This window comes from Metopolophium dirhodum, chromosome 5 (assembly GCF_019925205.1).
Source record: "Metopolophium dirhodum isolate CAU chromosome 5, ASM1992520v1, whole genome shotgun sequence".
In the NCBI taxonomy this organism is placed as follows: Eukaryota; Metazoa; Arthropoda; class Insecta; order Hemiptera; family Aphididae; genus Metopolophium; species Metopolophium dirhodum.
In genome coordinates, this window is record NC_083564.1 from 23,798,783 (window position 1) to 23,823,064 (window position 24,282).

The 24,282-nt window shown below is 28.3% G+C and overlaps 1 protein-coding gene across 1 annotated transcript; it reads right to left on the reverse strand.

Moving 5' to 3' along the window:
* Positions 1 to 32: 32 nt before the first annotated feature.
* LOC132945829 (putative extracellular sulfatase Sulf-1 homolog) lies at positions 33 to 23,780 on the reverse strand. Its single transcript, XM_061015610.1, has 15 exons — positions 23,504 to 23,780; positions 13,325 to 13,731; positions 5,094 to 5,336; positions 4,783 to 4,934; positions 4,546 to 4,715; positions 3,723 to 3,873; positions 3,479 to 3,654; positions 3,149 to 3,387; positions 2,945 to 3,080; positions 2,739 to 2,873; positions 2,250 to 2,672; positions 2,049 to 2,189; positions 1,788 to 1,972; positions 424 to 723; positions 33 to 334 (listed from the first exon to the last, which is right to left on the reverse strand). The coding sequence occupies exons 2-15, from the start codon at positions 13,605 to 13,607 to the stop codon at positions 261 to 263; spliced, it is 2,808 nt and encodes a 935-aa protein (XP_060871593.1). The 5' UTR covers positions 13,608 to 13,731; positions 23,504 to 23,780; the 3' UTR covers positions 33 to 260.
* Between the last annotated feature and the right edge of the window lie 502 nt (positions 23,781 to 24,282).

Genomic DNA, 24,282 nt, shown 5'->3' on the forward strand with positions numbered 1-24,282 from the left:
ATAACTTTGGAACATAATATAAATAAAATAGAAATGTTCTAAACAATTTATTGGGCATTCAACAAATTACAAATATAATATATAATATATATAAATATATAGGTACATAAATCACATCAGGTCATTTTTAAAAATCAATACATAGTTAAAATAAATAAATATAGGTACATACAAATTAATAATACTGCATTTTTACACTAATTTTCGGTATAAATTATTATTATAACATAATATTATTATAATATGACGTATAGTGTGTGCTATCGGTATCGCACTGCTATATCCAAATCTTTTGGTTGTTCCGTCAGCAATTTTTTGCTCGTTATTGCTTCGTCTGTCAACACAGTATAATAAAATATAATTTTACGCATACAATATTATAATAGGCGTGATAACAATAGTGAGTAGTGATCTGGTAATTACCATTGGACGACAGCGTGTTAAAACTGTCCAGTTTTTTTCTACGTTTCACCGGGCTGATGGCACATTGAGCAGAACCCTTGCAGCGGACCATTTCTGACAGCGAATCTCGAAGCCAGTCCTTTTCTTTGGGCTCCAGGGTGTAAGCTCGATTCCGCTGTTGGAATGGATCGGTCTTCATATTGTAGAACGTCACTAGCCCGGTGACGAATTCGCAGTACAGGAAATTGTGTGTGGCGTTGATCGTACGAAGACATGAATATGTGTTGTTATTCGCGTTCATGCAGAAACAAAATGGTCCCTCTGCAGAAAGAAAACAGTTTAAGACAAAAACGTTTAAATGGTTGGCGGCGATTTTTATTTTACGGCAAACGATTGATACTGATTATCATCTAGACTGATTGTATAGTTTTTTAAGCATGTCAAATTTGGAATTCGTCGAGATGATTATTATTTCATTGATAATAAAGGAATCATATTCCAAAAATGTTATAGGTACTTCAAAAAAATGTTTTAAAAAATCGATGGGTACACAATTATTTATTGTATACCTTATAGGTATATTAGTATATCAGTTATTTATATTCTATATACCTACATAGGCCATTGATCATATTACAACATATAATTAATATTATGTTTTAAAATTAAAATGTAGGAACACGTCTAGGTATGTGCAGCTTACAATAATTATATAGATAATACGGCGTTTTATTTTTTAAGGCAATTATAATGAACTGTACACGTGTGGTTCACACAGCACACTCCACGAGTGCAGCGACATGATATTAATATGTTTTTATTGTTTTTAAGTATAACATTTTTGACCGAATGCAAAAGCACCAAACCCGTTCGCTTTAACGCAATCATTATTGTGAAATCGAATACGTAAAAAAATAACATTTAGATTTATTAGCATCTGCAGTTTATAGGTTTTATTTTTGTAATCATACTGCCATAATAACTATTTTTTTTATAGGTATATTAAGACATTTGTGTTTATTTATAAATAACACTAAAAATAGTACATTATCGTTAATAACAAATAAATGGCAGTAAACAACTCCTTGACTAATTATTAGTCTTAATAAGAATCACCTGCCTACTACCTACTACCTACTATAATTTACAATATAATATTAATACGATTTAAAACATATTTTTGTGTTTAAGTAGGTAGGTACCTAATATATGTTATGGAATTTTTATGATAGTAAGTTAATTAAAATATTAATAATAATAAAAATGTATCGTTTAGATGATCTTATATGATTGTCATCATGCTATACTAACAGTATTTTGAATAAATAGTAAAAAAACCTGTTTCTATCAAGTAGATATCATATTATGCTAATTAAGCACATTACCTGTCCATAATGGTGCTGTTCGCCAATGATCATTATCATGATTAAAACAGTTCATTTTTTCTAACATACACTCCTTGTTTAGTTTAGAGTTTTTCTTACGAAATTTTCGTCCTTTTTTCTTTTGCCTATCAGCTTTCAGCAACTTTTTTACCTCCTTATTTAGTGCAGGATCATTCTCACTAAACCTTTAGTATAAAAATCAAAATAAATTAATATTAACAAGAATTTATATGAGTAAATTAAATTCTTGAATATGCTTACATGAAAGGCACACAATAACACGTGTCTGCAGAAGTATTTTTATTTTGTGATTTATGTCCATGATGTCTAAAAGTATGAGGTTCAACTCCATCTACAAGTAAGCTACCTGGACTCATGCTATAATTGTGTACAGGTACCATCCTGTAACAAATAAAAAGTGTTAATAAATTGTCTTATTAAAACAATTAATATTTTACAGACCTAAGGTTCCATTGTGTTTGAGAGTAATCGGTTGGCAAGTTTTCAGAATCGTCTTCATTTAGGTCATCTTCTGTGTCGTCGTCTTCTTCATCTTTGTCATCAATAATTGGTCGCTTTGTTTCAAGGTGCTTTTGTATTTCTCTAAGTTTCTCTAATTTTTTCTGCAAGCTCGAAATTTGTTTTTGTACACGATTCTGACTGAATTTCCAAACTTTTGGATTATTATATACAATATTTGTACACTTAACATCGCCATTAGGAGTAACTGTACAGCTAGCCAGAGCAGAGTCATTAACCACTGCCATTGACCGTAAGTCATCAATTTGTTTGTTCAATACATTCTTAATCGAAGACATATTATTACCAAGAGGAGACATAATGTCTCTGCGAAAACGGTCTTTGAAATTGGCCACTTTCAGATTTCTGAAAAGTTATAAATTTAATAATTACTAAATTTTTAACCTTCCAATATAGACAATAATTGTTTACTTAGAATTATATTTTTTGTTTTTGTCCATTTCAAGCTTTGTGTATAAATTTCCATCAGCGGAAAAGCAAGTACATTTTTTAAGTCCATTTAGAAGACGATTTCGGTTTTTTAGATTACACTTATGTTTTCGCCACCTACAAAATACATAATATAAACATTATAAATAAACACATGAATAGTTTTCTTATAAAACACAATGACTTACCTAAATCCATCACGAATACAATGCCACTTTTGTCCAGGTTTGCAAGGAGTCTGGTGATCTGATCTCTGACATAATTCAAATAGTTCTCTAGCTTTGTTACCAGCAACAACTCCCAAATCATCTTCAACACTAAAATCTTTTTTTTAAAAGAAAACAATATTAATTTTTTTTTAATTTTTTTTTTTTAGTTCAAAGGAAATTTACCATTGATAATTGATGGTGATAAGATAGTAGACATTTTCTTGTGTTTGTTATGTTCTCTTCGGCCACTGCTTTCAATTAAAAACGTATCAGGCCAATGTGCAACAAACTTTTTATTACCCTTTTTATGTTTATGGAACAGTTTGAATGCAGAACGTCCATCCATATGAGCTGGAGGATTAACACCAGCAATGTCCAAAAATGTAGGAGCCAAGTCTATGTTAAGAAATATTTCATTTACTCTAAAATAATTAAATTCAATTATTAATACACAAGTATAACTAGTATAAGATAAGTGAATAGATACATATTTTAATCTACTTATGTACTTACTTTGTTCCAGGTTCAATACCAGGTCCTCGTACTAACATTGGAACACGTACATCAAACTCAAATGGAAAAGATTTACCTTTAACTAAGCCGAATTGACCTAAGTGATATCCGTGGTCAGAAGTATAAATAATATATGTATTCTCCAATTCGCCTAATTGCTTCAGTTCTCCATAAACCTAGAAAGTAATAAAAAGAAAATATAAGAACAAAGAAATTATAATAATAATTTTATATTTTCACTTACTCTAGATACAGCATCATCTACACTTTGCAATGTTTGCAACCGTTTCGTCATTAATAGATTTGTAAATTTTTTATGAATTGGCAGCATTTGTCCAGTCGCTTGTAAAATCCACTGTTTGTCTGGATTAGGAGCATAGTCATATGTAGGAGTGCTGCAAATAATAAAATATATGTAAATATAAATAAGATTAAAATCATAAGTCAAGTCAAGGATTTTAAGGATTAGAGCAAACAAAACTAGTAAAACGATATAATATGATAAGTAACATAATGCCAAGGTTAAATTTAATATTTTGAAGTTTTTCAAAAACTTTGATTTACTCTATGACTAAATAATATTTTATTTAATATAGACTTTAAACTGAAAGTAATAACTATACAAAATATATTCAAAAAATCCAAACACAATGGGCTAAACACAAAACATTTGTAACGTTTATGATTCATACAAAAAAATAAATTGTTATTGTAATATTGTCTGTTTCAATTGTTTTTTTCACAATATGAATTTTATTTTTTAACATATTTAGTGCTACTGCTGACTAGAATATAATAACTTTGAAATAGTTTGTTAACATACTGTTCATTACTATTGTTATTATTATTATTATTGTTATTATTAATATTATAATTTATAGGTGGCAAAAGACAGTTCAAAATGTGTCTAGCAAGACATAGGATTAAAGACAGTTAAAATAACAGGTTTAATTTCATGTTTAGCACACATGAACCGGTTTCATTCACAAATTGTGCAGATGACTAGTTAGTAGTTACCACCCACGACTTCGCATAAATCTGGGAATTAGGCATTAGCTTAGACTTACTGGTGTGAAGTCACGTTAAAAAACATGTCAGAGTATTCAGGTGCAGAATCTTCGGGCCCGTGAGGTGACGGGAAACTCATCACAAGCATAAATGGACGATGAGGGTGGTGCTGTTTCGCGTGTTGAAGAAAGTTTAATGAGTCGTTGGTGACCAAATTTGGATAGTAATCCTGTGTGTGGATTAAAAGTTCAACGATTAATCCTATTGAACAGTTATAAACAAATAAAAATAATTACCTTATGGTAGTCATCGCCATGTTTAATTTTTTTGCCATTTAAGTTCACCGAATAATTGTAATACTTGGAATTCATAATAAGACCTCCCCATTGACGCCAGCCAGGAGGTACGTAGCTTCCATTATATTTATTCAAATATTTTCCAAAATATCCTAAACATAAAAGGCAATTGAAATTTATTGACTTATCCTCAAACACGTCTTGGAGTGTTTAGAAAAATTACAGAATATTATCAATTATAATTGTGTATTCGTGTGCTTTGGTTTCTTTTTGAAAACAATTACATGCAAGTAGAACTTGAAAATAGGTACCTGTATGATATCCAGCCTCGTCGGTTAAATAAGTGGCAAACGTCCTTGACTCGTGAACACTCTGCCATACTGGACCACTGCAATTGTCATTGTTCGTGAACACTTCGTGGTTGTGTGTGTATAAACCGGTAAGCAATGAGCTTCTGGACGGGCAGCACATAGGGGTAGTACTGTAGGCATGCTGAAACTCGGCACCTTCGTCTCTAAGCAGTTTTTGTGTCTTCTCCATATAGTTCAAAGATCCTATTAAAATTAAAAAAAATTTTAAAAATAAATCACTTGAAACGTTAATGGATCACTTTTGCGCATTATTGATGTACAATGTGCTGCGTTTTGTGTCTGAACATCAAAAAGAGAATGTATTTATAGATGATTTTAAGTGATTTATTGAGTATTATACTGAATGTCTGAATATAAAAATAACTTAACTCCATAGCTAAACTAAGGAAGTTACATGTATAAACAATTTATATTTTTTACATAAAATCCAATCTTCATGTAAAAGGTAAAATACATTGCTATAATAATTACAAAAGTAATTTGAATTTAGATCGGAGTTAAGGATCTGTTAATCTAATGATCAGTTTTATTATTTTGTAGCATTGAATGATTGTTTTACAGTTTATTATTGCATATCGATTGTTTAACTTTTGTTATATAGGTAAAACAATTAAAAGTACAAAATACAAGACATTTATAATTCATTTTAAACGCATAAAATAAAAACAAAATTGCTTACACAGAGATGAGAAATTCTAAAGTCTGGACCACGGTTAGATAACCGTGGTCTGGACGATAACTCTATTTATCCTGACAACCGATTTGTATTCACCAATCATTGTGGGCGATCTAAAACAGTAACCTGTCCTATAAGCGGGAAGAATGTACGATTTGTATAACGATACGTAGTTGTTGACTCTATATATGTACTGGAATTTAAAGTAAAATTATTTTCACTGAAGAGAATTAATTAATGCATTATAAATGTATAAGTATATCTACAGTCTACATTGCATCACAATAAGTACAACTGTATCGAGAGCGTATCAAAATATATAAAAACTGAACAGTAAACGGCATTTCCATTTTTTAATCTAAAACTGATTTTGCACGTTTGCACGCACAAAAGGGTAGATAAAGTAAAAGATAACGAACCTATGTGTACATATGTGAAAAATGTATTAATAAGTAGGTAGGTATACCTACATTTTTTTAAGAATCCACAAGAGATATAGCTGTATTGAAAATACTGAAATATTATACTTAGGTATTTAAACAATAAATACCTAAATATTAAATATTATTCAATTGTTTAGAGTTATTAGACTTAAGAGGAGTTAAATTTTGATTTTCCAAAACTAATTGATTTCATATTAACATTTAAAAAATAATTATTCACCACTAGAAACACTTTTTATTTAATTCCTATAGGTTGGTATACTACAACACTATGCATTAATAGCTTTATAATATTTTATTTTTCTATTTTCTCCATTAGCGCGAATTATCCTCGCAAACTATCCTGATTTCATCTCACCAACTAAATACAAAAATTAAATGTCAAAAATGTCAATATATACCTTGTAAACTACCCGGCCTATTGATAATTCATTTAGTTACAATAGTAAAGTATTCATACGAAATACCTTTATAATTTTAAACTTAATAATTTTTAGTTTTTGGTAAATAAATATATTGATTTCGTAGTATTTATTATTTTATTTTTTGTTAACATGTCAACACCGCGAGATCAATGAGGCAAACCCCAAAATATAGCTTATTTTCGAAACTTCTAAAATGTCTTACTATTACTATACAATAAACTAGTTAAAAATTCTAAGAAAAAAATATTGAGAAAATAATAAAAAGTAACGAACAATTTAAAAATGTCAATAGTATAAAAAATATACAAATTTTTATGAATTAAAAAATGTTCCGGTAAAACCTATCAAGAATAATACAATCTTGTACTACTTAATTCGAAAACAGCGATAAATTGTACGTAAAAAGTCGTAATCGTGTATATATATCAGCTATTTAATAATATCAATTTTATAGTTGGTTTAATAGTTTAAAAAATGGATATATGTAAACATGAGCGATACTAGAGTCGATGGAGTTGTGTGTTTAACCACAAATCATATGAAATGGGTTTAATTATAAATTGTTTAAAATAGTATGTTAAAGCACTTTTTGATTATACATTTAAAATTTTTTATAAAAGCCAAACAAATATTAATTATTTTATTGTTAAAAAAAAAAATTGGAAATACGACGGCTTTATTTATATTGGAAAGATTGTTAAAGTGTTATAATGGTGCGTAAGAGATGTGTGTAAATAGAAAAACTTTGCGGTCGAAAAAATAATTTGATTATTAAAGAATCTTTGTCAAAACACTATCATGTTTGTAATCAAATGTCAATTTATTTAAGTCAAAAGGTTACCCAAATAAATGAAAAAAAAAATTGCAACATAATCCAAGTCAAATTATTAGTGATATTGCAGTATAAGTATACCTTTTACAACGATATCAAATGTTATGGATTCTACACTTACGAGTTACGACCTACGAATAACAAAGTGTATCTAATCTAAAACGAATTATTCAGCGATCCTGGCAACGTAATAATATGAATGTTCAAGAACCAAATCCATCAACTTTGAATGATTTATGAGAAATATACATGTAAAAACGAATGTAGAAACAAACAAAGAATGTATAAATAAATAATTCTTGTAATAACTATAGTAGGTATGTTTTTGTTGCTTTATAATTGTAAAAAAAATGCCCCTGTTAAAAATTAGATTTAATAAATTGTACGTCCCAGGAGTTACAGTTAATGTCTAAGTCCGAGTATTGGTGGTTTTCCGATCAACATTGGCATTTATAAATTGTATCAGACTTGAATAACTTTTCCGTATACTAATTTATAAATATGTTATCGTTGGCATTTGTAACTAGTACCTCCTATATTGTGTAATACATTTTTTAGCCATTTTTAACATTTACTATTATGTGTCTTAACTATTTAGTGCTTTAATTTAGGACAATTCCCCCCGGACATTTCCCCCAAAGACTATTTTCGGCGTAGTAGGACACTTCCTTCTGCGGTATAATTTATAAGGCGGACATTTTTCCCCTAAGGCCCAAAGTAATATAATAAAAAGTAATGTTTAAAACACGACGTATTATAATTTATAACATAAAAATGAGTGTTTAGAAATAATAAAAGTACTAAAAAACTACAATACTATTTTTATGTGAGAATATTCACATTTTTAGATTCTAAGTGGAGCGATTAATGTATTGATTTTACAATGATGTGTGTTGTTTTATTTTTTTTTGTGTCTGTCATCACCTTTTAGGACTTTAAAAGTGCTTAGATTTTCTTCAACAGTATCTTTTCTGAAAGGAAAGTGAATTTAGTTGATATTTTGGGGGTCAAAAGTAAAAATTTTCAAGTAGTTTTCAAAAGCACCGTGAAGAACAAAAGCAAAATTAAGGAAAAACTGGAATTTTTACGCTAACTAGATTTTGATTTTTGATGTAATTCTAAAACAAATGACCGTAGATACATGACATTTTGACTGAATGTTTATATTAACATTTTCTATACGCCAAGCAATTTTCAAAATATTTTGAGCTGTTTAGGGACATTATCAGTTTCCAATTATTTAGTTTTTAATTCTATATTAATAAAATTTGTTGGATAAAAATCCATGGTCACAACTTTTTTATAAGCAGTTAAAGTTCAAATATTGACAAAATACGGAAAAATCATAAAAATTAGCAAATTATTTTGAGTTGAGAATCTAAGATTTAAAAATGTAATACAAGATTATTCATAAGTTTGTCTACCTTTATGAAAAAAAATGTCTACAAGCGGATCAAATTAAATTTTTATGAGCGGTTGAAGTTCAAATTTTTACAAGATTGGATTATTCACTCGATTTCTCATGTAGCGTTTTGTTATTTTGTTATAATTCAAAAACTAATAACTGAATGTACATGAAAATTTCATCAATTCCTATACTTGCTAACATTTTCAAAATATTTTGACTCGTTTTGAGCTGTTTACGGACAATTTCAAATTTCAATTTTTTTTCTTTGAATATTAATTAAGTTTTATCTGTTGGGCCAAAAAGCGTGAAAATTTAATACAAGGCTTCTGATATACTGTTTCAATAGCAGTTGAAAAATATTAAAAATAAATAGGCAACATTTTTTTTTATAAGCGTTTTAAGTTTGAATTTTGACAAAATATGTAAAAATCTAGAAAATGTGCACAATATTTTAGGTAAGAAATTCATAAAAATTTTTATTTTTAAATCTAAGATTTGAAATTTTAATTCAAAATTCTTCTTAAGTTGGTCTACCTTTAACAAAAAAAAAAAATGTCTACCTGAAAGTCAAATTAAATTTTTATGAACGTGTGAAGTTCAAATTTTTACAAGGTTGGATATTCACTCGATTTCTCATATAACAATTTTCTTATTTTTTTGTAAATCAAAATCCAATAACTGTAGACACTTTATAATTGAATACACTCGAATACATTTTTAAAAATTTTTGGAAATAGTTAGATTTAAAAATGCATCAGGTGAAATAATTATCCATTTACTTTTACGCTTAGCTATATAATATTGCTGCCGCTGTTTTAATTTTAAAATTTTGGATTCACGACGTTGTCGGTAACTCAATTATTCAAATATTTTGTATAATGGTTAACGGTAATTTATGCCTTGTGATAAATTAAACTATTTTGATGATTAAACAATTAAACTTTCAAACTTTTTAAATACCGTCTATAGATTTACCATTAACCGTACAAAATGTTTGAATTGTTATCGGTAACTGAAGTGCATAGGAGTGAGGTACATTTAGAATCATTTTTTAAATAAAATGGTTTATACTACATATTAATATTACAACGGTCAAATAAAATATCATAACTCAACCCTTTTCTGCTCCGAGATCTCTATATCCTGTCCGGCGTTTTTATTTAAATTTATTAAATAATGTCCTTCCTTTCTCACGTGCAAGATGTTTTTTTCTTAACCCATCTTTAATATTTTTACTATCTAACTCTTTTTAACTCGAAGTTATATTCCATAATCATTTTACATTTATTTGTTTTAATATTAACATTGTTGTCATTCATATATTTACGTATATAATTGGTGTTTTAAAATTATATAAAAATAAAGACTAAAAAAAAAAATTACAGAACTAGTGTGAAATGCTCTGTGGCTTTTTAAATAACATTTTACATACTAAAAACATTTATTTTGAACACAGCTTTAATTCTCATTTTACAAAATAGTTATAAGATATTATTGTAACAATTATTCTTAATTTGAGTGGTTATTTCTATGAATATTAAAAAAGAAATATATAAAGTCATACTTGATAAATCTCGTAATAAATTATTTTAATTTATAATTGAAAGGTTGATTGATTGGTTGACCTCAATAAAACGGGTTGAAAACATAGGTACTCCATATTATATATTATATTATTGATTAACAAATTAGTAATAATATCGTCGGTGTCGTATCGAAATGTATGTAATATAATCTGTGCGAAATTATGAAGTAAAAATCTCGAATATAGATTAAATTATCAAAATTATTTGTAATCATATTTTTAAATAATATATTAAAATAAATATAAATAATTGATCATTTACGTATTGAAAATCCCATATTATTTATCCTAGAATTTTTATAACGCATAGAAAATATTCAACACGTGTGGTACTGGAGTTTATGGTTTAAGACAAGCAATATAATTGCAATATACTTACAGCAATATAATATGTGTAAAAAAGGCGAACATTTTGTAATAAGTTGTTAGAAATTTACTTATTTTCAAAAATAAAAATGTCTCAAGTGTTTTTTACTACATAGTTCGACTTTTTATAAATAAACAATCTATAATTACACTTAAGTACTTAATGATTTTCTGATAGAATCATGAGGGGTCTATAAGGATTGGCACATTACCAAACATTTTTGTCAACATTGCTATTGATTGAATATATTTTATAAAGTTTTTATCATTATTTTAGTACATTACCAAACTATGCTTGATTAGTAATTGCGTTAGTAATATTATTTAAATCATGAATACCTATAGCGAAAACGTATTTTGTTTATTTTTAAAAAGCAATTGTTATGGTCGATTTCATATCGCGTGTTTATAATTAGGTATCACGGTTAGGTACCTACCTACTTTAAACTAAAGTAATAAATTGCATTAAATTCTTCAAGTGTAAAGGTCAAGTGAAACATTTTATGAAATTGCATAATATTTCAATTAATTATGGATACCAACCTATATTACATTTTCTTAAACTTAAATTGGTTTTGAAATCGATTCTACGATTTACTAGACTTATATTTTGAAGTATAGAATCCCGGTACCTCTAAACTTAAATATAATCACAGAATATATAATATTATGATATAGGTAGTCAAAGAAAAACACAAATGCTTTAGAAACATATCACTAATTTAATTGCCATAAGCAAAAACAAATTAATTAAATTATATGTTTTTATTTATTAGTATGTAAATGACATTATTTATAAATATTATCCCCTTGTGTTAAATCCAAGGTATTGTATTTTTCCTGTGTAAAAAACTAAAATGAATATATATATTTGTAATATATTATATTATAACGAATTTACATACATTTTAAATAATTCTAACCCAAAAAATAATGAAGATTGCAATTTTTGATAGTGATATTTCAGAACTAGGTAGAGATAATAACAAAAGTTTTTTAATCAAAAATCTTGAATTTCTTCGGCATTAATAAATAAAATCAGTCTTTGATTCTACAATCAGAAAACTCTACAGACGTCCAATTACGGAAGGAAATTATGAAAATTATTTGAGTTACATCCCAAAAACTGTGCGTAGAAACATGTCATTAATACTTATTATGGTTCCACTACCGAATCTGACTATGACTTGTTTTGAAAATTGAAGAGTATTTAAAATCAAATATATGTCTCACCAATGTGACGTGAACCTATCCTACACTTCACTCTCGCCTAATGATTAGGACAAAACCAACAAAAGTTTTAATTTTTATAGGTACTTTTTAAAAACTACTTCCTATTTAATATTTTGTTCTAAGTGTCATCTATGCTATGTTAAGTAAAGATATTTGTCACTTGAACTAATATTTTATTTTAGTAATTTAATTTTTAAAAAGACATTTTTTTTTATTAAATAAAGATGTTTGAAGTGCCTGTGGCCTGTCTTAAATGTTTAATAATTTATTGAGTTTATCAATGTATATTGTTTCATTTGAGATTTAGAATTTATTGTAAGCAGTTAATAGGTAATAACTAATCTCGATAATTTATCATTAAAAAAAAGCTATAATAAATTAGGTATATTCAGAGTTTTACCATTCTTGATAAATAGTCAGAAAAATTAAATACTAACTCAACATAAATATATGACTATAATAATATGATCTATATGTTAATCTGTTATATCTATTAATTTTAGAACTGTGGCAAGAAAACAATAATTATGACTAATTATAATTTATATGGATGGTTTGTTTTAAAAATTCTGTCACATACTTATAAAAAAAATATCTACCAAATGAATATTATATTGTTAATTAATTATACAATTTTCTAAGACTAAAATAAGTAAAGCATATTGCGTAGTATTTACATATTATTTTATTTTTTTTTAATGACCGTTACCTAAAATATCTTTTGATTTCGAGTTTTTGCATGTTATAATATTAATACAATGATAAATAAATTTTTGTATGATCTATAAGATTAAAATAATTCATTGTTTAAATAATTTGAAATAATTTTATTTGTATGACCATTGTAGTAATAATAAATATACTGTATTGTTTTATAATATCATAATATATTATTAGCGTTTGCATAAAAACATCGTGAACATTTTCGAAAGACTTCGATAGAGGAAATTTGTACGTTTAAGCGGAAAACTTTAAATGGTATAAAATTAAATAAATAAAATATTCTATACATCAACACATAATATATTTGAAAAAATAGATGACTCCGATGCGTTATAATATTAAAATACCAGTTGGCACGCGGACGAGAGTAATTTTAATTTATAATTTATAATAATTATACTGTATATATAATTATATATAACTATACGTATAACATACGATTACATCGAATAAAAAAATAAACAAGGGAATGCCACTCACCCAGTTCCGCGTCCTGATCGTCGGTCAGGATCAGCACGATGTTGGGCCTCCTCCGTTCGCTGTTCCCGGCGTCCTCGACGTGCTGGTGGTGTTGCTGGGCCTTGCGGAACTTGTGCACTCGCCGGCGCGGGAGCACCGCGTTGTCACGCTGCATGAACGCGTCTTGGCCCAGAGCTTGCGCCGCGCACCACGAGAAGACAGTCAGCCACCACAGACACCGGCACAACGGCGACAGTCCGCGGGCGAAGACGACGCCGCGGCCGCAGCTCCCGGCGGTGTCCATGTAACGATGATATTATTGTTACCGCGACGGTGCCGATCACCGGTGGCCCTTCTTCCGGACGGGCGCAGACGGTTGTTCAACAACTGCCGACGATGACGGACCGTACGCGGGCCGGATACATCACCTGCGCACAGGGACAAGAGAAATCGCGATTTATTATAATAATAATAATAATATGTATTATGGTACGATCGCAGTCCGGCGGGTATGTTGTCGTCCCTCCGGTGGGGGTTGCGATGCGAGCGATGCGGTGTGATGCGACGGACGAAGTGATCGGGATACCGACTGCGGCGCACTCTCACTGGGTCAACTCAATTAGCGTTTGGCGCACGAAGCGAGAATGAACTTCGTCTCGTGTTAGCGCGAAGAACCAAGTCGCGGGTACTGCCGGCGGCGCAGTGTTGCCGCTCGCCGCGGCGCGAATTAACGCGCCGTCCGCTGTTTACACATTCAGGTCAACGGCCTTCCGGTCGCGGCGGTTCGTCTTCTTTTCACTTCTTCGCTCATCTTCTCATCCCGACATGCCCCTATACGTTTTACTGCACGTACTTCCCGATTTCCGATCGGACACCGACCGGAAATTGCAATCGCTATCTTTAATAATACCTGTTGCCTAATTGATTTCCCCGGTGGCGTCTACGGAGCGGGTAACGTGTAGTCTAATAATTACGCACTGATTGTTACAAATCGGTATTAGTTTTATCCAAGACAGTCACGTGTGCAGAGTAAATCACCCCGATCACTGACTTCCTTAGTGTGACAAAATTTTCACGAGTTTATTATATGTACGTAAACATATACGAAAGCGTGTCTATTACAGTGGTTACATAGTGCGGAGCGAGGTAGCTATTATTAAAACACTTGTGTGATTATATTATATAGGTATAAATATATTTTTTAAACAACTTATTCGGAACCGTAAAGGATTCATCGGCACCTCTGTACAGATTGAACATTGGTCGTGGATTGAAATTTAATTTGATTAAGTCCATTTTTGAGTAATCAAATGTAACATCTGTAGAATTGAGAATCATTTTTCGAACGTAACAACAAACAACTGCAGGGTATACCATTAAAATTCAAAGGATTCGAAGGATTATTAGTATACCTTGTTGCTATTTTTATAAGTCATTACTGTTGCGTTATCGTTATGCATCAATTTCAGAACATTAAAGTTAAGACTGATTATAATAATTGATAATGATTATAAGTTATAACAATGAAAATTGTATTTCATTAACCAACAAAATCAAAATTATTTAAACAACGGATAAGAACCTAAATATTTATAGAGCATAATAATATATGTATATATGTATTTTGAATTTTAGGTGTTATTCTAATAAATTTTAAACTTACATATTTTTCATAAATTATTTTCATATTCATCAAATATTATTACTGCCACGGTCAATTTAAAATCCCATTTAAATCTGAATGGTGAAACTTTCTGAATGGTGCGCAAAATGGAAAAATTCAATTAAATCTCAATAAATCCGTTCATACAAATACAACCTTCGATTTATGATAGAGACTTTGCCAAAATATTACCATAAATATTCTATAATACTCCTTCTCTCGAAATGTTAAATATTTAGGTCTCTGCTACCTCAATAAAATATTAACTTGGCAAAAATCATATACTTAGACTACGAAAATAGTGTCGTGATTAATCCCAAGCTCAGTGTCACTAATGGGTGGCTTCTTAATCACGCAACCCTTATAATGTTTTTATTCCCTTTGCGGCTATACCTAAAATATAGGTACTTATTGTGCTGGTTGTATAGATTGTGTATTTCGTATTAAAAATGTATATATAAATATATAATCAATTCTTAAAATCAAATATTATTTGATTATAAATTATATTAAAAATACACGAAAACACATATTTATTTTTATAAAACCCGTGCTCCAAATCACGCAATTAACTTTCTTTCTCTTTTTATCTATCTTCATTCTCCTCGTAGTACACCAAATTTATCATAATCACTATGATGGTTAAAATGCTAATACAAAATGTACCTATACCGTTCATATCGCAGATTATTTACTTAAATCAACGAATAAATTATTATAAATTGGTAGAAGATTTTGAATTAACATGTCAACGTAATACCCATACTCATAAATATGCAATATATACATATATATACACTGTAGAGAGTACACACTATATTATACATATTGCATGCAATCATGTTAAGACATCCATACAATTCTTTGCTGTTAAATTATTTCAATGGCCACAGGAGGTTATATCTTATAAATTACATTAATTCGATAAAAATAAATTCTAAGGTATGAATAATATATCCTATAATACTATAATATAATATGAAAGTAAACATATAATTTCACCAATATTAGGTATCATAATATATGTGTACGTATTACGAAAATTTGAAAATTGTACATTACAATATGTCAGATACGTTTGTCGTTTATATATTTACGTTGTACATATTAATTATAATATATGGCACAAATTTATTTCAATATTTTTTGAAAACATTTAATCGATATTGAAATATGCAAAATAATATAAATGCAATATAGTGTAATAAATAACAATATTAACTATTAAAATCACAAATACAAAACAAAGAAAAAACTGGTTTTTGTCGAGACTAAGAAAACTGTGAAAATTGAATAGGTACCTATACTATACCTACGTATAAAGTATATTATATACAGTGACCATGTAATGTAACACCAGCAAGCCTGCACACGTGAAGCACTGCAATAAATACACTAATATAATCCAGTAAAATTATTATGAGCTATAAATTATATTATACAGTAGTCTATAGTATTCTAATTCTACAAGTTACAACGTAAAAAATCGAAATGATATAAATGATATAATATGTGTTTAAATAACGTACACACAACATGTTCACAGAGAATAAAAATTATTTTTTTATGACCCTTTAACCTTTTACACACTATAGGTACATTAGAAAATAATAGTTCAGGTATATAGTACATTGTATGAAAAATGAAATACTATTTACAGTATACTGGATACCAGATAAATTAATGTAACTTTGTAAACTGGACAAATTTTTTAGTTACTAGAATGGATATAATAAAGATGTAAATATTAAGAACTTAATATAATATATAATAGGTACTGCGGTTGGAAACGTAACTAAATTTAAAAAATAGTTTTATAGATATTATAATGCTTTATTGGGTATAAACATTTTATGCCAATTAGAGGGCTAATATTATATATAATAACAAAAATGATGTATACACATGCATTTATTCTTCAATTCTTCGTATTGTTTTATTTGGTTGGTATTATTCTGATGATTCATTGTTCATAACAATAAAACGTATTGTGATAAAATTCAGCAAACTTGTTTTTGAAAAATAAAAAATTAAATAAACAATTGCTAACATAAAGAACTAATGATTACGTTAAATAAATAATACATATATAGCGTGAATAACATTTTAAATGAGTAGTACAAAATCGAGTTGCAAGACATTCGAGCCAAAATTTATAAAACAGGTCCAAACTGCACCTTTGCCATACACACTTCAAACCAGACCAGTTAAGAATAAAGAACCATGACTAGTTAATATTTTATCGGCAAACTACAAAAAAAAATATACTCACTTTATTATAATATATTGCCATTTATTAAAAATAGGATGGACGAAATAAATATTTTAAATTTTCTAATTATATTATTAGATATCTCTTAAAATATAACTTCAATCTCGTTGTGAACGTTTAAATAGGAAATTTAATTTTTGAATCTTAAATACCTTGAACATAGATGCCTAGTAAGTTCTATTAAAACATTACTGATTTTAAAAAAAGGATCTAGGCTCCCAAATAATATAACACAGTTATTTATTTTTAAAAGTTTATCTTTAAGGGGATAATGAAAACAGAAATTATATGATTTATATGATATATCAAAATATGTATTATAAAAAACATAGGATAAAAAAAAAGTCTGACCAGTGACCTACTTAAAAAAACATATTGAAGTAAAATAAAAACATGGGAGACTTTAAGTTATTAAAATGAACTATTATTTTAAAAGAAAATTATATAATATTAATATAGGTATATTGTCTAGACTCTAGACAATAGTTCTCTAGAGTATGTTTGTATTTATTGTTGGTAGCTATACCAGTTTTTGGTTAAAATAAGCTATAGCTTCGTATAGTTCGTAATAATCTTGGTTAAGTATATCAGTATATGTATATTTTTATATTAGTATATTGTTACATACGTATTTTGTTGAACACAGGCTCTTAAAACTTTTTACAAATAATGTAGGGAGGCACCTCATTATATTTTCTAGTAGATAATAGAAAACTTAAGATAGTATATAAACAGTAACAACACGAGTTTTCTCAGTGGGGACTAGTATTTATATGTATATTAAATTAAATTAAATTAAATTAAAATAAATAAATACAATATTAGTATATACCGTCATATCGACATGAATAATTACTAAGTACCTAAATAGATGATTGATCATTGACGGCTTAATGTATACGACATCGAAGGTTAAGATTTTAAACAATGTATCTAAAAATAATTCATTGTTTAAGAAGATTGGAGCGGTGATTATATTTTGTCTTTCGTACCATACGTGTGGTGTGACATAGTATAATTTAGACATATTAATATTATATTAGTTTATAACATATTTCCTAAGTACCGATCAATCTATAGATATGCGATAAAGATTTTGGAACTCTAGTTGAACTATCCATAAAGTTTAATTGAGATTTATTTTCTAGAATAATTCTTTTCTATGAATGAGTATAGGTATACATTTTTTTCGACTACTTTTTGTAGGTAAGATTTCATAAACTACCACACCAATCTCCTTAATAATAAATGAATAGGTAATTATACTATAATTTATCTATAGTAAATATATTTTTTTCATTTATTTTATTTACCATGAAATATTATTCTTAAATATTTCAAATAAGCGGTACTTTTTATGATTGTTTTCCTTAAAATGTATTTATTTGTGTAGATAAGTAGTGTTGAAATATATTTCCGATATGTTAGAGATAAGTACATAACCAAGACTAACTATTAATAAAACTGGTAGACTTATGAGTCATTTACTTATAAGTTATAGGTTATAACTCATAATTTATATGCAATTTTGAAACACTTTAACAACTCAAGGAAAAAATGTCAGTAAAAAAAAATTCAATTTTATCTGTTAGAAGACACTGTAATAACTAATAAGTGTACAAGCGTACAAAATAAATATTTCAACAAATAACTTTATTTAACCTTTATGATTTTTTCGGTGTTAGTTCCATTTTAATTTTCAGTTCAACCAAAATTTAGGTTTTTTTAAAAAAAATCGATACCAGTCTCTGTTCCGGTTCTTAAAACTATAGAATAAAAGTTTCCGGCCAATCCCGATATTTAGATATATCAAAGGTAAAAAAAAAATTAAGAAAGTACAAACTTCATATCTAAAATTATAAGATTAAATAACAGTTTATGGGTTAAAGGAACTTAAACTTAACTTTAACTTAGTAGTTTTACTATTTCTTTAAAAACACCCAAAACAAATTTTAAAAAACCTGTTTGTTGAAATGCATTGTGATAAGTTTCTAATATCTCCTAGTCTTATACAATCAATACTCATTTGTCTCTATAAAAAGTGATTTTATTTAAATAATAGCTTAGATTTTTGCAATATACCTATGCATGTGATCAATTTACCAAGTAGGTATGTATTTGTTAATGTAATTTGCTTGTGTACCTACTGAACACCTGATAGATAGCCGATAAGTACATAATTTTCTATAATTGTAAAGGATATTGAGACGAATGCGGTCATTACTCATTCGAATCCATTGTATACAGTCCCTAGTTTCTTGATTAACAAATCTATAGCTATGACCTCTCATTGTAAGTTGTAAGCATCAGTGTAAAAGCTTAAACTTAAGACTAGCAATACTGTATACTGCAATTGTGTAATATATTGAGGTTTTTACTATATAGATATCATATTTTTCTAAATAGGCAAGTATAAGTACTAAAAACTAAATTTGCTTATCTGATGATTTTATTATAAATTAATATTTTAAAAAACGGTATAATATACTTATAAGAACTTCAAAATCAAAATTGATAAAGTAGGTATATATTATTTAATATGAATATTATATAAAATATAAATAGGTGTTCTATTTATTTATTAGTCCATGTCACAATCTGATAACAACTTTACGGGTGCATAATTATGACTGTTTTAATAATCATTTTATTAGTCATCAACATCATTAGACACTATAAATAAACCATAGGGAAAAAATTCATGACGATCGGTCAACATGGGACTAACATACGAGCACATAACAATTTATGTATTAAAATTTTGATAGCTGTTCATAAATATGAAAATTATCACTTTCTGGAAATGCAGACAACAAAAATACAAAATTATAGATCCATGATGTTTATATTATTTACAACCGATTTCAATGAACCAATTATTATTACTTATTAGGTACCTATAAATAAGAATCCCGGAAAAAAACCAACTGAAGAAAAACCAAAGTGATAATATAATCAAAGAATTAGCATTGTCACAAAATATAATATACAATCTATATACTGTGTTATCAATATTATAAAACTTATATATTAATTAATCATACATTCAAATATTACACAATTAATTAAATATTTATTTTATCCAATTTCAAAGCTGGGCAATTTAGTCACTTTTTTCAACTAAATCATATAAATTTCAAAAAATCTAATTGTTTATAGACAAAAGGGCGATTCTAATTTTTAAATAAATATATTTTTATCGTCACTGTACACTCTTTAAACGCTGTAAAAATGAAAATCTAAGTATTTGAAATATGACCATCGTATACTTAAGTAATTTATTACTTACTTACTAACAATTCATATATGAAAAGTTCCAAAATTCAGAATTTGAATAAATTTTGAAATGAAAAATGGGGGTTGCATTCGTGGTGAATCACCCTGTATATAACGTACAAACATGGTTGATTACATTAATATGCAATTATTACAGAGTAAAAAATGAACTTGGTTCGCTATAGGTTAGTAGGACAATGCTGAGTTCCCAGGAATTGAAATTTAAACTATAGTAGAAACAAACTAACAACGTAGGTACATTCTTTTTATTATTACATGGCAAATTTTAAATCATAAATGTATTAATATATTACATGTTGAAATGAAACATTATTATTTTTTTTTTGAAGTTATGAGAAACGAGCGATGTGAAATAGGAATATGAATACATTATTATAGTTATTACATTACCAGGTATATTCAATATGCATGTATAATATTTATCTAGATTATTCTACTCCTTGATAGAAAATACTTCAGTTAAAAAAACTAATCCATGAGATTTCCTGCTTAATAATTAATATTTTTTTAGATGATTTAAAATTCGAGTTTAAAAACAGACATTCAGACTCCATCCACGATTTATGTGGCACAATATTATTCCTTTGCAGCATATATATTGTAGGATTAGGCACCAACAGTCTACAGTTTTTGCACATATTTATTGTAATAATTGGACTCTACCGTTTAAATGTGAATAAATAAATACTCGTAACTCGTTCGTAACCACCATAATATATTATAATATAACATTGATTATCGGCAATTTAAGTTTTACATTGCTACAAAAATAATCAAGAAAATTATGAACAAAGTATTATTATAATTTTCAGAATAATCATGGATCACGTATAATTTTAGTGCACAGTGTGTTTTTGATAAAAAAGATGTGTCTACAATATTTAAAGATCAAAAAAGTAGTATTGATTTTTGAAGGTTTTATATTTATCGTGTGTATAGTGTGGATGGATAACAATCACGATTTCGAAACCCTTCAGAACATTCATTGAAGAACAGAAACCACGTATAGTATATACACAATACACATTTGTATAAGACTTACAGAATAGGGTACAATATTATAGAACGGTCAGTAGGCACCGAAATGTCTACAACCCAACGTCCTGCGATTCTCATACCTGCTCGTTGTGTTGCCCCACAACAATAACCACATGTAATCTAGTCTATTTTTTTTCTCTCTCACTTAGGGGTCTCATATAATCCTTGTTTTTTTTCTCTTTTCGGTACTCGTAGTAGGTATCATGCTGTGTTTGACATGTAATAAAAGAAAAATGGTCTCGAAAACCGAGAACAGATGGTTACCTAATGCTCCCGACTATCCACCGGAAGAGTCGCATGAGACAGAGAGAGAACATAAATTTTGCAGACTTCGTGACCAGTAAACAGACACGGGAATCAAAATAACTGTGGGCCGGGATATCTATGACCTTACGGTTGACACTTTGTCAAGGGCAGACAAATGAATTTAAGATATATATAAAAAAATACGTATTTATTACGAATTGAGTTGGTATATATATTTTTTTTTACATTACATTCCTATAAAATATATAGAACACTAACACAAATATCTCAATAAGTACAACGCACTTGTATATACGAAACATACGTTACTATAAATTCGTTCACACAATAATTCACATTATTGTATGATAAGAAAAATACGTTGTACAATTTCAGATTTTTTTCCAATGAAATTTTAATTTTACTAAATAATTGAAAGATCAAATTAATTATGATAAAACTATTGGTAGATACTTGCATTTATAACTGAATATACAATTATAAGTCCAGTTCAATAATACAGCATAATATGTAATCCTATATCAAAACATTAAAGTGAATACAAAATGTAATAGGTAGGTTTCTCATTTTCTTATTTTAGAAAATTAAAAAATAACACATATGAATTTAGATATAAAGACTTACCTACCTATTTGTTATTTTGATTGCCACTGTAAAACTTTTAAATATTTTATGAAACTATAACAGAGGAAGATATATTACGGAATATAATACATTACAATTACATAGATTTCTTTGATTTAGTTTTAAGTTAACTTAAGTTAATTTTTTAAACTATATTAGGTAATAGGTACTCTGTTAAAAATGTGTATCTACTAAATATTTAATCATTAGATATTAAGATATAATTTAAAACAACTGATCAAAATTAAAATGTTTAATTTAAGCAAATTAAAAATTAGATACTTCACAAATATAAAAACCCGTTTACTAAATTAAAAAAAAAAATTATGTATACAATTTTGTATAACATAAGAGTCTAAAAGTTATAATATAAAATCAATAAAAATGGTATAGGTACTATAATTTTGCAATTCATTTATATGTGTGAAAAATATAAAAAATCTACATTTGCATTATTCAATACCTAGTATTAAAATTATTGTCTATACACCTAAGAATAAGTAATATCCAAAAGCAATAAATTAGTTAGGTCGGTATGTGTTTTGAGTTCTCCATTGGTATTATATATTTATTTATGATTAGGCTAATGCATTGCAACTATACAATATAATACATATAATTGTTGTACAGAATAATTATGTTCCTATATATTTATAATATCCTACCCGGTACCATTTTGTGTATCAGTTACATCAAAATTGTGTAATAACAAAAATTTATAGCAATGCGCAGCACAGTGCTCGTACTTTTTTTTCGTAATTTCGTACGTTTTAACGAATGAGTATACATAGCCTGTATAGGAATAGCCACAAGATTCGACAAGCCGTCTACATACCTACCCATTATTCAAGACGAAAAAATGTCTCTCGACGAAATCTGATAGTGGGTAGGTGACAAAAAAAATATTGTATTCCTAACACAGGGTCATACATACGTCGTACTCGCGTTTCAAACGTGCAAAAGGCTGTATCCCGTTCGTAATTTAAAATTCAAATATTATTATGGTTAGATGTGTACGTATACGGATAGAGGCACTCACCTAGTAAATCCGTTGCGAATAAAATTACAATAACATTGTAACACGTCCGTGCACCGCAAGTCGCACCCGGTAAAAACTGCCGTCATCTTATCATTGAGATCCGATGCATAGGATTTCTCGGAACGCTGAAAGGCGATTAAAAAAGCGCTGTCTCGACATCGGTCGACGTTGCGCGTAAAATTTAAAATAACAAATTGTGTTTAAATTTCGCGTTATCATTTGTTGATTGAACGGACTGGGCGCGGCGAGCCGATGATAACAATTAAAGAGAAACGGCCGCGGCTGACGATGTCGGCGGCAGCGGCGCGGCGGCGGCGGCGGCGGCGTCACAGCAGCTGCACCAGACTGGTAAAAAAAAGAAAAAAAAATATTATTATACACAATACGTTTTACCGGCTTACATCGTCGTCGCTCGCTGTTGCGTTATTATACACGAGGAGGTGGATGATTTTTTTTCATAATATAATTATTATTATTACTATATCATCATCGTCAACACCGCTGCTGTATAATATAATATTATATAGGAATGCACCTACCTACCCGTGTGCGTATACGCGGTGAATATTATTCTAAACGATTCTTTACACAGCACTGCAACAACGCGTAACAACACAATATTTGAAACATTATATCCATATATGTCATACCGTTGTACTTTATATATACGTGTATAATATATAGGTACCTATGTGTAGGTCTAACATTATCTATGAGTGTGTTTTGCGTTAAGATAATAATATACGGTATACACCTATATTGTATTTATACAATAATGT

Bases quoted from the DNA above. Each gene is read 5' to 3' on its own strand.
- LOC132945829 (XM_061015610.1), bottom strand. From the start codon at position 13,607: ATGGACACCGCCGGGAGCTGCGGCCGCGGCGTCGTCTTCGCCCGCGGA. The intron at 5,337-13,324 runs GTGAGTGGCATT...TAATTTTAATAG, and splicing joins CGATCAGGACGCGGAACTGG to GATCTTTGAACTATATGGAG. The intron at 2,673-2,738 runs GTAAACAATTAT...ATAACTTTTCAG, and splicing joins AACAAAAAATATAATTCTAA to AAATCTGAAAGTGGCCAATT.